Raw genomic sequence first — 13848 nt, 5'->3', positions numbered from 1 at the left:
TTTCCGTAAGGCAATGGGTAGGTCAAGTCCTGAAGGTTCAGCAACAGGAGCAACGACAGGATCCACAGACAAGGTAGAAGCTGGAGGAGGGGCCGGTGTCGTTCAACGTGTATACACTTGCCGAATTGGTGGTCGTTCAGTAGGGATCTGTACTGGATGAGATGACAAGTCAACTCCAACAGGAACACCCGGAACGGGGTCACTGACCGGAAGAGGAAGAGGAAGTAAAGGTGGAGACGAAGATGCTTCAGTTCCTGAGAAGAAGGGAACAAACTCAAAAAAGGTGACATCAGGACAAACATAGCACTTCCGAGTAATGGGATTGTAACACTTGTACCCTTTTTGAGTCCGAGAGTAGCCAAGAAAGACACACTTAATGGAGCGTGCATCCAATTTGTCTATTCCAGGACTCAGATTGTGAACAAAGCACACACAGCCAAAGATACGAGGTGTTAATGGAAAGGGAGACAAGGTGGGAAACAAGATAGAGAAGGGAGACCGACCATGAAGAATAAAGGAGGGAATTCGATTAATGAGGAAACACACAGTAAGTACAGCATCACTCCAAAATCGTTTAGGAACACTCATATGATGAAGAATAGACCGAGCTGTTTCAAGGAGATGACGGTTCTTCCGTTCAGCCACCCCATTTTGTTGAGGAGTGGATGCACAAGAAGTTTGATGAATGATGCCATGCTGTTTTAAATACTGTTGAAAGGAAGTTAGAAAATATTCACGACCATTATCTGAACGAAGAACTTTGATTGGAACACCAAATTGTGTACGTATTTCAGCATGGAATTTTTGAAAAATGGAAAATAATTCCCTCCTTTCTTTCATTAAATAAATCCATGTCATTCTTGAACAATCATCAATAAAAGTGACAAAATACTTGTAACCATTATAAGATTCTATTTTGATCGGGCCCCAAACATCTGAATGAACCAAAGCAAAAGGACTCAACATACGACTTTCAACTCTAGGATTGAAGGAAACACGACAATGTTTCCCAAACTGACATGACTCACACTGTAACACTGACAAATGACTCAAAGACGGAACTAGTATCTTGAGTGCCTTGAGAGAAGGATGTCCCAGTCGACAATGCCACTGTAGAGGAGTGAGTGAAGTCTGAAGTGCAACTGACGATCCACCACCGTCAAGGTAATACAATCCACCAGCTTCATGCCCCCCACCAATCTCATTCCCCGTCCTGAGATCCTGAAAAACACAAGAGGAAGGGAAAAAAGTAACAGAGCAGTTAAGAGTCTTGGTTAATTTACTAACAGACATAAGATTGAATGAAAACTTAGGAACATATAGAATAGATGATAAAGAAAGAGAAGCCATATCAACATTGCCAACACCACAGATGGGAGAGGAGGAACCATTGGCAAGGGTAACAGTTTGAGATGTGGAAGTTTCAGAGAGAGAAGAGAACACACCTGGAGTCCCGGTCATGTGATCAGAGGCTCCAGAGTCAATAATCCAAGGAGAGGTTTTAGATGACAGGCTCCAGAGTCATCACGCGGTACACTCACCATCTCCCTTCCGGAAACAGATGTAGATGTGGAAGGAGTTAGGTCTGCCTGTTGATTATCACTGACATCAACCCCACCAGCAATAGCATGATTGGCCCATTTAGAGGGAGGGCGACCATGAAGATCATAACAGAAATTTACGGAATGTCCTTCCCTGCCACAGTGGGTACACTTCCTTGTAGAGCTGCCTTTTTCTTTGCCACGGCCTCCCCCTGAGTCATGACCACCACCACGACCTCCTCGAGAGGCATGTCCTCCCCCTTTCGTACCACGTCCACCTCCTCTTGCTGTTACAAAAGCTGATCTATCAAACTGTGTGGGATTCTCTATCTGTCCCAAAGAAATCCTGCGGAGCCGAGCAAACACTTCCTCAAGTGTAGGAAGGGTAGAGCCCCCCAATATTTGGGCTCTAACTGGTTCATACTCTGATTTCAACCCCACTAAGAACCTTGTGATATCTAGTTGTTCCCTCTGTTATTGCTGAACTTTAACATCTGGAGTGAGAGGATGATAGACATTGAGTTCATTTCTGAGGTTCTTCATACTGGCATGGTACTCTTCTAGGGTTTTATTTCCTTGTTGCAGACCAAAGTACTCCTGATAGAGCTGATATACCCTTGTAGTATTATCTTGCCCAGAATACAGCTTCTTGGCATGTTCCCATATGTCCTTAGCTGTATCTAAGAACATGAAGTTGGCACTTCTTTTGGGTTCCATACTGTTCCATAGCCATGTCATGATTTGAGCATCCTCCTGTTCCCAATCATCAAACCCTGGAGAGTCAGCCAGTGGTTTATCTTCTTTCACATGCTTCACTTTTCTCTTTGCCTTGAGAAAAACTTCCACCGATTTGGCCCATGGAACATAGTTCTCACCATTCAGTTTAATTGAGGTCATATGTACACCTAGATAGTCAGAGGAAACCACCACACTAGGTTTCTGATCATTACAACCATCTCCCATTGCTGCCATGATACTCTTTCAATGCTGCCTCTAATCTGAATTCCCAATCACCAACTAAGTGCTACTGTCAAGAGTTTGATGTTCCAGAACCTACAGCAGTCCCTAAACACAATGATAGATACACACGCCTTTGTTCTTATCCACACCACTACTGATTTCACAAAAAAAAAACACAGACTACACCGACATTAACTCAGCACTTACTAACCACATGCAAGCTCATTTACAACTACTCAACAAAAACTCAACTAGCTGTCACACCACTACTGCTGTCAAGAGTTTGTGCATTACAAGCACCACCACAACTACTTAGCAAAAACTCAACTAGCTGTCACACCACTACTGCTGTCAAGAGTTCGTGCATTACAAGCACTACCACACAGCCATAGCTGTCACACACAATACAGACCTGCTTTAACGCTTTTAAGAGGGCACCACAAGACCAAAAAAAAAAAAAAACTCAACTGGTACCATTGCATTACACCTTGCACCATTCGGCCACCTACAGTAGCAGCCCTTACACCATTTGGTCACTGTAAACACAACCTGTTGGAATTTTTTTCAAGAACCAGGGCAACAACCAACTTAGTTTTCTAGGTTCTAATCAGTCCTCTCAAGTTCTTGAAGATTTTCAACCCAGAAATACCAACAGCACACAGAGGAGAGATAACCAACCTTCGTTTGAGAGCTTCAGCCAACCATTCACTGCTGAAGTTGTTTTCTTAGGAAAGAAGGTTCTGAGCACCAGAAAAAAACTGTGATGTTTCAGGCCTGGGACGAATCACTTTTCTCCATTGACAGCCCAGAGAAGAAAAGGAGAGAACTGAAGCACGAACTGAAGTTGTCACGAACTGAAGTTGTCACGCTCTGATACCATGTTTTCACTGTAGCTACTGTAGCTACAGTAGTCTGAACCAGTAAGGAGAAGAAGAAAGAGAAGAGAAGAAGAAGAAGATGAAAGAACTATCGAACATGATTGCTAAACCCTATCAGTCGACCTCTTAATAGTGATTAGGCTTCTAATTAAATGTACAAGGACTAAACTACCCCTACTTAAGTATGGGACAGAGAACCTCTAATAATACTGCCACATAAGCTCATAACTTAACCAAGGTGAGATGACTAATCTACCCTTATTCGGCTAACTCTAACAGGTCCATTCTGATGTTTGGGGCCCTTCACCTCTTGTTTCTGTAGATGGCTTTCGTTACTTCATTAGCTTTATTGATCACTATTCACGATGCACATGGATCTACTTGTTAAAAGGACGTGATGAAGTGCCACGGATAACCATGGCATTTTGTAAAATGATTGAAACTCAATTCGACAAGAAGATTAAGCAATTATGTTCAGACAATGTTGCTAAATATTTTGAAAGTTCCTTGTGCTAGTACCCCTCAACAGAATGTGGTTGCTAAGCGCAAAAATAGACACTTATTGGAGACAGCTCGAGCTTTATTATTTCAGCACAAGGTTCCCAAGCACTATTGGTCTCAAGCAGTCCTTACCGCATCATATCTGATAAATCGGATGCCATCTAAGGTGTTGAGTATGAAAACTCCTTTCTCTGTCCTTTGCCCTAATCTTCCAATCTTTCCTCTTCCACCTAGAGTCTTTGGCTGTGTATGTTTTATTCATGTAAAGGATCCAAAGAAGACCAAGTTGGACCCTAGGGTTACGAAAGGAATCTTTCTAGGGTACTCTCCTACACAAAAGGGTTACAAGTGTTATGATCCAGTTACCAAAAAGAAATACGTCACAAAGGATGTGGTATTTTTTGAGTCTCAATCCTATTTTCATTCTTCCCAGAATCCTCTTAAAGGGGAGACTAGTGGGATGGAAAAGGATTCTTCTTCTCCCTCCTTTTCTGTGCCTCTTTCAGTCTCGGGCCTTCCATCTTCTCCTCCTGATCCTCCTAGTTGTAGCACCCCAGGTGAATCTAGTGAGGCTCCCATTGAACCTATTACCACTCTTGATGTTGCGGATGTAACTGAGGACACCAATAGGCAACAAAAAGATATCAAAATGACCTACAACAGAAGAAAAAATGACCCTCCAACTCATGGCAGCAACCAATCGGACTCAGATCAAGCTGTCTCAACAACTCCAGGTAATCTTATCACTCATACTTCTTATTTGGATCTTCCTATTGCTCTTCGTAAGCCTACCCGCTCTTGTACTATCCGACACCCCATTGCTGAATATGTTTCTTATTCACCCTACTAGGTACTCAGAGGAAGTGTCTGACACAAGATGGAGAGAAGCTATGAATGAAGAAATAAAAGCCTTAATGAAAACCGGGACTTGGGAATTAGTGGATCTACCAGAAGGGAAGAGCACTGTGGGATGCAAGTGGGTGCTCATTGTGAAGCATAGGGAGGGCAGGTCCATTGAAAGATACAAGGCCAGACTAGTGGCGAAGGGGTTTACTCAAAAGAAAGGGATTGACTACAAAGAGACTTTTGCTCCAGTTGCAAATCTCAACAAATCCGGGTTCTATTGTCATTAGCTGCAAACTTCTCATGGGAGCTATATCAGTTGGCGTAAAGAATGCCTTCCTAAATGGCGATCTACATGAAGAGGTATTCATGAATCCTCCACCAGGTTATGGTTTTGATGGGAAAGTGTGTAGACTGAGGAAAGCATTATATGGTCTTAAGCAGCCCCCTCGAGCTTGGTTTGAGAAGCTCTGTGGGGCAATGAAGAAAGTGGGATACACTCAAAGTGGTGTAGATCATACTTTGTTCATAAGGAAATAGGATAGCAGACTTACGGCACTCATCGTCTATGTGGATTATATGGTGATTACAGGGAATGATCTAGAAGAGATAAAACGATTGAAGGAGTTCTTGGCATCTAAGTTTGAGATCAAAGACTTAGGCCATCTGAGGTACTTTCTTGGAATTGAAGTTGCTAGGTCACAAGAGGGCATTTATATATGTCAACGGAAGTACGTCCTTGATCTTCTAGAGGAGACAGGTATGATGGGGAGTAGACCAGCAGATACTCCAATAGAACAGAATCGTTGTCTACAGGAATCAGTTGGAGAGGACTACCTTGATAAAGAGAAATACCAAAAACATGTAGGGAAATTGATATATTTGTCTCTCACTCGACTAGATATTGCTTATGCCGTACATGTTGTCATCCAGTTCATGCACTCTCCAAAGATTCCTCATATGAGAGCAGCGGAAAGGATTCTTAGGTATTTGAAGACTTGCCCAGGAAAAGGAATTTTGTTCAAAAAACACAATAAAATTGAAATTGAAGCATATACTGATGCAGATTGGGCTGGTTCTATTGGAGATAGGAAGTCTACTTCTGGGCATTGCACGTTCGTTGGAGGGAATTTGGTTACATGGTGAAGTAAAAAACAGAATGTGGTTGCTAGATCAAGTGCAGAGGCTGAATATCGATCTATGGCTCATGGTGTTGCTGAACTGTTGTGGCTTAGGACCCTTCTTAGTGAGCTCGGGATAAGGGTTGAGTGTCCTCTCGGGCTGTATTGTGACAACAAGGCTGCCATCAACATTGCAAATAACCCAGTGCAACATGATAGGACGAAGCATATTGAGATTGACCGACACTTCGTTAGAAAAAGGATAGTCTTAGGGGAACTCTGCATTCCTTATACTCCTTCCGAGATGCAGATTGCAGATGTGCTAACAAAAAGGCTAGCTTCAATGAAATTCTTAGACTTACTTGTTAAGCTAAACATGACTGACATCCATGCTTAGCTTGAGGGGGAGTGTTGGTTCAATTGGTTTAGTGTTTATGTTAGTCTTATTTATGTTTTAAGTTCTTGAGCTTATTATAGGCCTTAGTTATTGCGCCTAAACTTGTTTTATTCCTTTTGTGTCTAGGTGTCCCATCACTAATCAGGGGCATTCTAGTCCTTTCTTGTAACATTACATTGTGAATACTTATATAAGATTCTAGGGCCGGCTGAAGTGATTAAGCCGCCATTCTCAGATCTCCTTTTTTCTTCCTCTTCTTCTTCTTCTTCTTCAAACAACATCCTAGAGACCCCATGTGTTGTTCCCAATCCTTTGCCTTTATACTAGATCTCACCATGATTGACTGCTTTTTACTCCTTAATGACATCAAATTATTACCAACTAGCATACAATACCCTCGGGTAGAACATCTGTCATCAAGAGAACCAGCCTGGTTTCTATGTGTATGCCTCAATCTACATATGATCATGTCTTGTATACAACAAGCCTCTGCCTGGTTGGCCTTTCAAGTAAGTTATAATCCTCTTTAGTAGTAGGTACATGACAATCTCTAGTATGTATTAGTTGGTCCACCACGCTAATTGCATATGATACGTCAAGGTTTATTATGCACAAATATAGCAATCTCCTAACTGAATGCTAAAGTGTTCCCCTGTCCTCCAATGGTTTATCCTCTGAAACAGACAATCCAAGGTTGGGATAAATCCAAGTGTTCCCCTATCCTCTAATGCTAAAGTGTTCCCCTTGTATACAACAAGCCTACTTTATTGTTTCCTTCAACATGTCCGACACATACTTTAGGAAATAAAAATTTCATCCCTTGATCTTTCCACCTCAATACTCGAGCAATAATTGGTGGAAAACATAATAGATTTAATTTAGAATCTCAAAAAAAAATGTCAGACCTACAAATCACAAATCATGCCATGATTTCACCCTAAACCTGAGATTTTTCATTTGCATATCATGACTTGGTGAGGAACTGGTTGAAAGAATGGTAGGATCCATCGTATGGGCACTGGAAAGGTTGCGGAATGGGTGCGCGAATTTCAAAAATTTCCTACCTTCTTCTAACTGGGAATCATATTCCCTAAATTTAGAATACAATATTCAAGGATCCTACTTGAACCATAATTGAACTAGATCTGAAACCAAAGACAAGGGAGGGATTATACCTGATCCAGAGAAGCAATATCTGCCAAAGTTGGTGTTCACGCCCAAAGAGGACACCAAGAACCGCTCCTGCTGAAGATGACACAACAATGAATGGAACGGAACCAGTAGAGTGCGTCCCACACACTGAATCCTTTGCAAGAATCCACAGGAAACTCTGAGCACCAAATCTTTTCAGTCTTTTTTGCAAAATTGATGTCAAGAACCAATTTCTTGATTTCTTTCTACTTCAAAGATCGAATCTTGAAAGAGAGAATGGCGGCAACTGGAGGAGAACTCCTGAAGTGAAGATGGATGAATTGCTTCTCTTCTCTCTAGAGTGTGTATGAGATCCTATCTCAATTCGCAGGATGATTTCTTGCACAAAACCCTAGGTTCGAAATCTTGATTATTTTCTCTTCGGGTTTCTCCTCTTTTCTTCTTGATTAAGAAACCTCCTAATAACTAGTTCCAATCTGCTGCCCAATTGGGCTTCTTTGTATGGCGTGGGACCCAAGCATTGATCTACACACCGGCCACATGGGTTCAGCCCAGCCTTTATTACAAGGCCTAGCCGAATTCACTGAAAAGCCCAGTGAACCCCTGAGCCCATCACATGGACCCTATGGGCCCAACACTTACATTAAGTGGTCCCTGGGCCAAGCCATCTTATAAAAACCCAGGGACTGTGGGCAGGTGCAAGATTAGCCCATCAAGTATTATCCTAAATGGCCTTACACTTAACCTCTCAACCCTTAATGATCAAGCACTGCCCGACAAGAGATGACCTCTCCCTAGACTGCAAGGACCAGTGCCGCACTCTCTACTCATATGGATCCCAGGAATTAAAACCATTTGCAAACATTTCAAAACCGTATGTATATATATCATATATAAATTTTGCAAAACAAAATTCCAACGATTGAAATCAACTGCCGGCAGTTTGGTTTCCATCAGAGAGAGTGCATTCCCGATCATTACCTTTGTCCGACAAAGGGGCTGATCCTGTCACTATGACCACCCACTCAGATGAATTCTCAGATTGCCCCAACATGCCCAGGTTTTGACCCCCGCTAAGGATCTCACTAATTGGCATATCAAAGACAGCTCGATCCGACACCTAGTGAAGTGTCATAATCGAGTCTAGGGGTCAGGTGTAACTTTCCAGTTTTGCCCATCTGTCTCCAAGGTCCAGGGCAATACTGGAAATCTGGTCCGTTTCAAAGATTCGAGTAATCCCATACTACATGTGCCCTGCGTCTTACCCTAGTGGCCGAGACAAGCCATCCCAACACTTGGTGGCACACCAGTATCAGCTTTGGCAGGATAAATCTCCCTAGACTTATCCAATGGTTGTGAACATTTAAAACTAACACAAGTCTCATAAGCATCCGGTTTTAGGGTCTTACATAGAATTATACCAAACAACATGAATCAAACATGCACTTTATTTATTTACACTAAATATCAAAAGTACATCAAATCGGATTGAAGCTAAGGGCATACAAAACTGTCTAACACTGGTTCCTTGGGTTTCATGTTGGAATTGGTTTACTTGCATGTTTGATATATGATTGTCTTGGTTTTTGTAGAGAAGATGGGCCGAATGGCCCATAGGCTGTTTATCCTTTTTTTATCTTTTATGTTCTTTGTTGTAATGGGTCTTAATTTGGGCTTTATTCCTTCTTATATTATGTCTTTTTAATTTTTCTACCCAATTAGAGGCTTCTCTGTAAATTACTAAAGTTTAACTTAATGAAATAGAATTAAGGGAGTAAGAGAAGAGATTTATGTTCGAAAATCTCTCTCTCTAAACCCAAGTTGCCGCCACCTTCTTCTTCTTCTTCTCTCCTCTTGAACTCTGATTTCTGCTACTTTCTTTTGAATTTTTGCAACTGTCTAAACAATCCTTTCTTCTCAAAAGATTGTTTTTCTTCTTGGTATCAGAGCAGGCTCGTTTTTTCCCTTTTTTTTCACCTTTTTTTTTCCCATACACAGCGTGAATGGAGAACTGAATTGTATGAATAGTTAAAGAAACCTATTTCAGCCCAGTTGTTAGTGATTTCTAGAGAGAAGGGGACTGTTTTTGTCGTCCTCCTGATAGTTTCAAGTGTGTTGCCCAAAACCCTAATTTTTTGGAGAAGTATGATTGCGGGCCCCACAGGGAGTTTGACCTGGGCTCTCAGTGACTGGAGGCCTACTCATTCTTCTTCTTGAAGATCGAGTCAAGTGGATTGGTGTTCTATGAAATCTACAAGGAGAAGTTGAGTTTTCTCTGTTTCTCCCAACTTCTGGGTGTGACGCAGGTTATTGGTATGGCTGCATAGGGTTGTCTCACAACACAGTTTTTGTTCTGTCTTCATTTGTTGTTATTCGAAGTTGTTTGAAGTCATTTTTGAAGTATTTAAGAAGATAAACTCCTCAGACTTTGAAAACAAGCATGTTGCTGAATTCGGACAAGTTCCGGAAACCTATGTAGACTCTCTATTGGTTGTGACCACAGTCAAGCTGGATGGAACTAATTATCTGGCTTCGTCACAATCATTAAAAATTCATATTTGTAGTAGAGGCAAATGGGGTTTTATCTCCGAGAGCAAAAAGGCTTCTCCGGAAGATGATCCATCATATGAAAAGTGGATGCAAGAAAATTATACTGTTATTGGATGGCTTGTGAACTCAATGCAATCACAGATTAGTCAGCACTATTTGTGGATGAATTCAGCAATGGAAATTTGGGATAGTGTTGCTGAAACATATTCCCAAAAATTAAATGTGGCCAGGGTTTACAAGTTGAGAAGTGATATGAAGAATTTGAGACAGGGGGAGAAACCATTAGCTGTATACTTCTCAACACTGAAGTCTTTATGGCAAGAAATAGATTTGAGAGAAATAGGGTGTTTGAGTTCTTGATAGGGTTAAATCCAGAGTACGACATTACAATGCAAAATATTTTATCCAAGGATAGTGTCTCACTGTCTCAAGCATATGCCTTGGTAAGTAGTGAAGAAAGCAGAAGACTTGTCCAGGTCCAAGGGGTTGGTCTAAATGATCACTTTGCTAAAGGTAGGGAGTGCCGATGTTGTTGTTGGTCTAGATAGTGACAGATACCAAACTGAAGAGATGACGGCTAGTGAGTAGTTAGCAGCTATGAAGGCAGAATATGAGAAGTTTGGGAGGATGATCAGTCACCTAGAGGGTGTGACCTCTTCTTCCAACCCTCTAGGAAATTCAACCTCTTCTGGATTCTCATTCAGGTATACGGGCTTCTGCCAATCATACAACCATTTCAGGTAACCGTAGGATCCCTTGAATTATTGATTCCGGTGCTTCTGATCATATGACCAGCCTTTCTACTTTGTTTCATATGATTTACTTCCTGGACGTGACAAAATCACCCTAGCCGATGGCTCTCTTGCCCTATCTCTGGCAAGGGAACCATCAAGGCTACAAAGTCCTTGGTTCTTCCTCCTACTCTTCATGTACCCAGACCAAATACAAACTTGTTATCTGTAAGTAGCCTAAGTCATTAAACTGTTGTGTAACATTTTTCCCTTTCTACTATGTTTTTCAGGATCTAAAGTCTCAGAAGGTGATTGGGAGTGGCCGTGAGGCAAATGGAATATATCTGCTAGATACTCCTGGACAGTGCCATGAACAACTTGGAAAAACTGCTTTTGGGTCTACATCTACAAAGTCCACCAGTTGAGCCATGTTATGTCATTTTCGTTTGGGTAATCTTTCTTTTTATGCATTAAGTCATTTATTCCCAGAACTGTTTAAGGGAATTAGTTTGTCCAGTCTTCATTGTGAGCCTTGTGAACTGTCAAAATATTGTAGAAACAGTTATCCTCTGAGTAATAAAAGATCTCATTTTAATACTGTGCACTCTGATGTGTGGGGGCCTTACCACTTACCTTCTATGGGTGGCTACAAATATTTTATCTTGTTCATTGATGACTTTTCTCGATTCACTTGGATATTTTTTCTGAAGTCCCGCGATGAAGTTCCCAGACTTGTGAGGCAATTCCATGAATATGTCCTAACCCAGTTTGATACCAAAATTAAAATTTTCAGATCCGACAATGCAAAAGAATATTTTGAGAAAAACCTAACCTACTATCTCACTGATTTAGGGGTTATTCATCAAAGCTCTTGTGTTAGGACCCCCGAACAGAATGGAGTTGCTAAAAGAAAAAATAGACGTATTGTTGAAGTTGCAAGAAGTATTCTATTTGCCTCACATGTCTCTACAAAATTTTGGGGTGATGTTGTTCTCACTGCTACCTACCTTATAAACCATATGCCATTCAAGGTTCTAGGGTTTAAGTCTCCCTTCAGTCCTCTTCATCCGGACAATGATTTTATTCCTATTCCTCTTCTTGTCTTTGGCTGCACTTGTTATGTACATATCCCAAGTGTCCAGAGACATAAATTTGAACAAAAAACCCACAAGTGTATTTTCCTTGGTTATTCCCCCACATAGAAGGGTTGCTGTTGTTTTGATCCAAAGACCGGCACTCGGTATGTCTCAATGGATGTCACCTTTGATGAGCTTTCTTCCTTTTATGGTTTTTCTCTGAGAGACATTGTCCAAAGGGGGAGGATTTGCCACAGGTGTTTGCTCTTCCTCTTCCTGTCCCAGTTGAGTCTTTTGTTGAGTCTCCTCCTCCTTCAAATGAGTCAAGGGAGGATCAGTCACTTCACTCTCATTCCAGTGTTCCTATTCCTCCTCCTTTACCTCCTCGCCCTCTTTTTAATCCCAGGTTGTACCAACGGCAGAGAACCAGAAATGAGCAAATTGTTTTCCCTCCAACACATGAGCCTCATGCACTTCCAGTTACAGATGAGACAACAGGTACTGTTATAGCCCTTTTGGAGCCATCCTTCCCAGACCTTGATATCCCCATTGCTATTAGGAAAGGAAAAAGTGTACTACACATTGCATTTCCAAACACCTTTCTTATAGTTTGCTTTCTCCTTCATATTCTGCCTACCTTTCTTCTGTTGCTTCTAATCCAATTCCCAGGTCTGTGTCAAAAGCTCTTACTATTCCAAAATGGAGGGATGCTATGAAAACAGAAATTGATGCCCTACACAAGAATGACACTTGGGAAGTGGTTGATTTGCCTGAAGGGAAGGATCCAATAGGCTATAAGTGGGTTTTTTACTATCAAATATCATGTTGATGGCACCATTGAAAGGTACAAAGCTAGGCTAGTTGCAAAAGGCTATACACAGACATATGGCATTGATTATCTGGAGACCTTTGCCCCTGTTTCCAAGATGACTTCTGTGAGAGTTCTGCTATCTTTGGTTGTACACTCAGACTGACCACTTTATCAACTGGATGTAAAGAATGCATTTCTGAATGGAGAGTTACATGAGAAGGTCTATATGTCTCTTCTTCCAGGGATGTATGAAACAGATATGAAAGGAAATGTCTATAGGCTAAAGAAATCTCTCTATGGACTCAAACAATCCCCTAGAGCATGGTTTGAAAGGTTTAGGCCTGCCCTTGTTAGCCTTGGCTATGTACAGACACAGTCTTATCATACCCTCTTTGTGAAGAGGAGAGGATCCTTGGCTGTTTACCTAATTGTGTATGTTGATGATATTGTTGTGACTGGTAATGATGTCTCAGGAATTAATGATTTCAAATCTTTCCTTCATACAGAGTTTGAGATCAAAGATCTGGGGGAATTGAGATACTTTCTTGGCGTAGAAGTTGCTAGATCCAAGGATGGGATCTTTATCTCTCAGAGAAAGTATGTTCTTGATTTGCTCTCTGAAACAGGGAAGATAGGTGCTAGACCAGCTGCTACTCCTATTGATATGAGCCATAAACTCTCTGCTTCAGATAGAATATTGTTAGAAGATAAGGGAGTCTTCCAGAGACTACTTGGAAAACTTCTTTATCTATGCATGACTCATCCAGACATTGCATATGCTGTCAGTTGCATCATTCAGTTCATGCGTGCTCCCAGGGATACTCACATGGCAACAGTAGAGCGGATTCTGTGTTATTTGAAGGGCTCCCTTGGGAAGGGAATTCTATTTGCTAAGCATAGCCATATGAAACTTGAAGCCTACATAGATGTTGATTGGGTCGGAAGCATTGATGACAGAAGATCTACCTCTGGGTATTGTAGCTTGGTGGCAAGTAATATTGTCTCTTGGAGAAGCGAGAAACAATCAGTTGTTGCTCGATCTTCAACCAAAGCAGAATACAGAGCCATGGCTCATGGAGTTTCTGAACTATTGTGGCTTAGATCCTTGATGGAGGAACTGGGTATTGAGCATTATAAGCCAATGATGTTATATTGTGATAATCAGGCCGCCATCAACATTGCTCACTGTTAGAATGTTAGAGTGATGTTTAGCTGATAAGAGTTCTTATTAGCCCATTCTCATGTTTAACTTATCTTGTAACTGGGCTTGTGTTAATGGGCCTAATC

General features: G+C 41.4%; 1 protein-coding gene across 4 annotated transcripts in view; it reads left to right on the top strand.

Annotated features, from left to right (window-relative positions):
- LOC148843962 (CLEC16A-like protein) overlaps window positions 1-13848 on the top strand; it is a 132472-nt gene that overhangs the window by 110582 nt on the left and 8042 nt on the right. Inside the window, exon 24 of one of the 4 annotated variants that reach the window (XM_088958873.1) lies at window positions 10965-11124. The exons of the other annotated variants lie outside the window; for them this stretch is intronic. Coding sequence (XP_088814999.1) covers window positions 10965-11099 — 135 coding nt within the window. The 3' untranslated portion in view covers window positions 11100-11124. The remainder of the gene's footprint in view (window positions 1-10964; window positions 11125-13848) is intronic. 4 annotated transcript variants of the gene reach the window in all.

The sequence above is a fragment of the Nelumbo lutea genome, chromosome 8, assembly GCF_056320005.1.
Source record: "Nelumbo lutea isolate HS-2025 chromosome 8, American lotus-T2T, whole genome shotgun sequence".
In the NCBI taxonomy this organism is placed as follows: domain Eukaryota; kingdom Viridiplantae; phylum Streptophyta; class Magnoliopsida; order Proteales; family Nelumbonaceae; genus Nelumbo; species Nelumbo lutea.
Note: the sequence above shows the minus strand (reverse complement) of the source record. Positions and strands in the feature narration are given on the sequence as shown.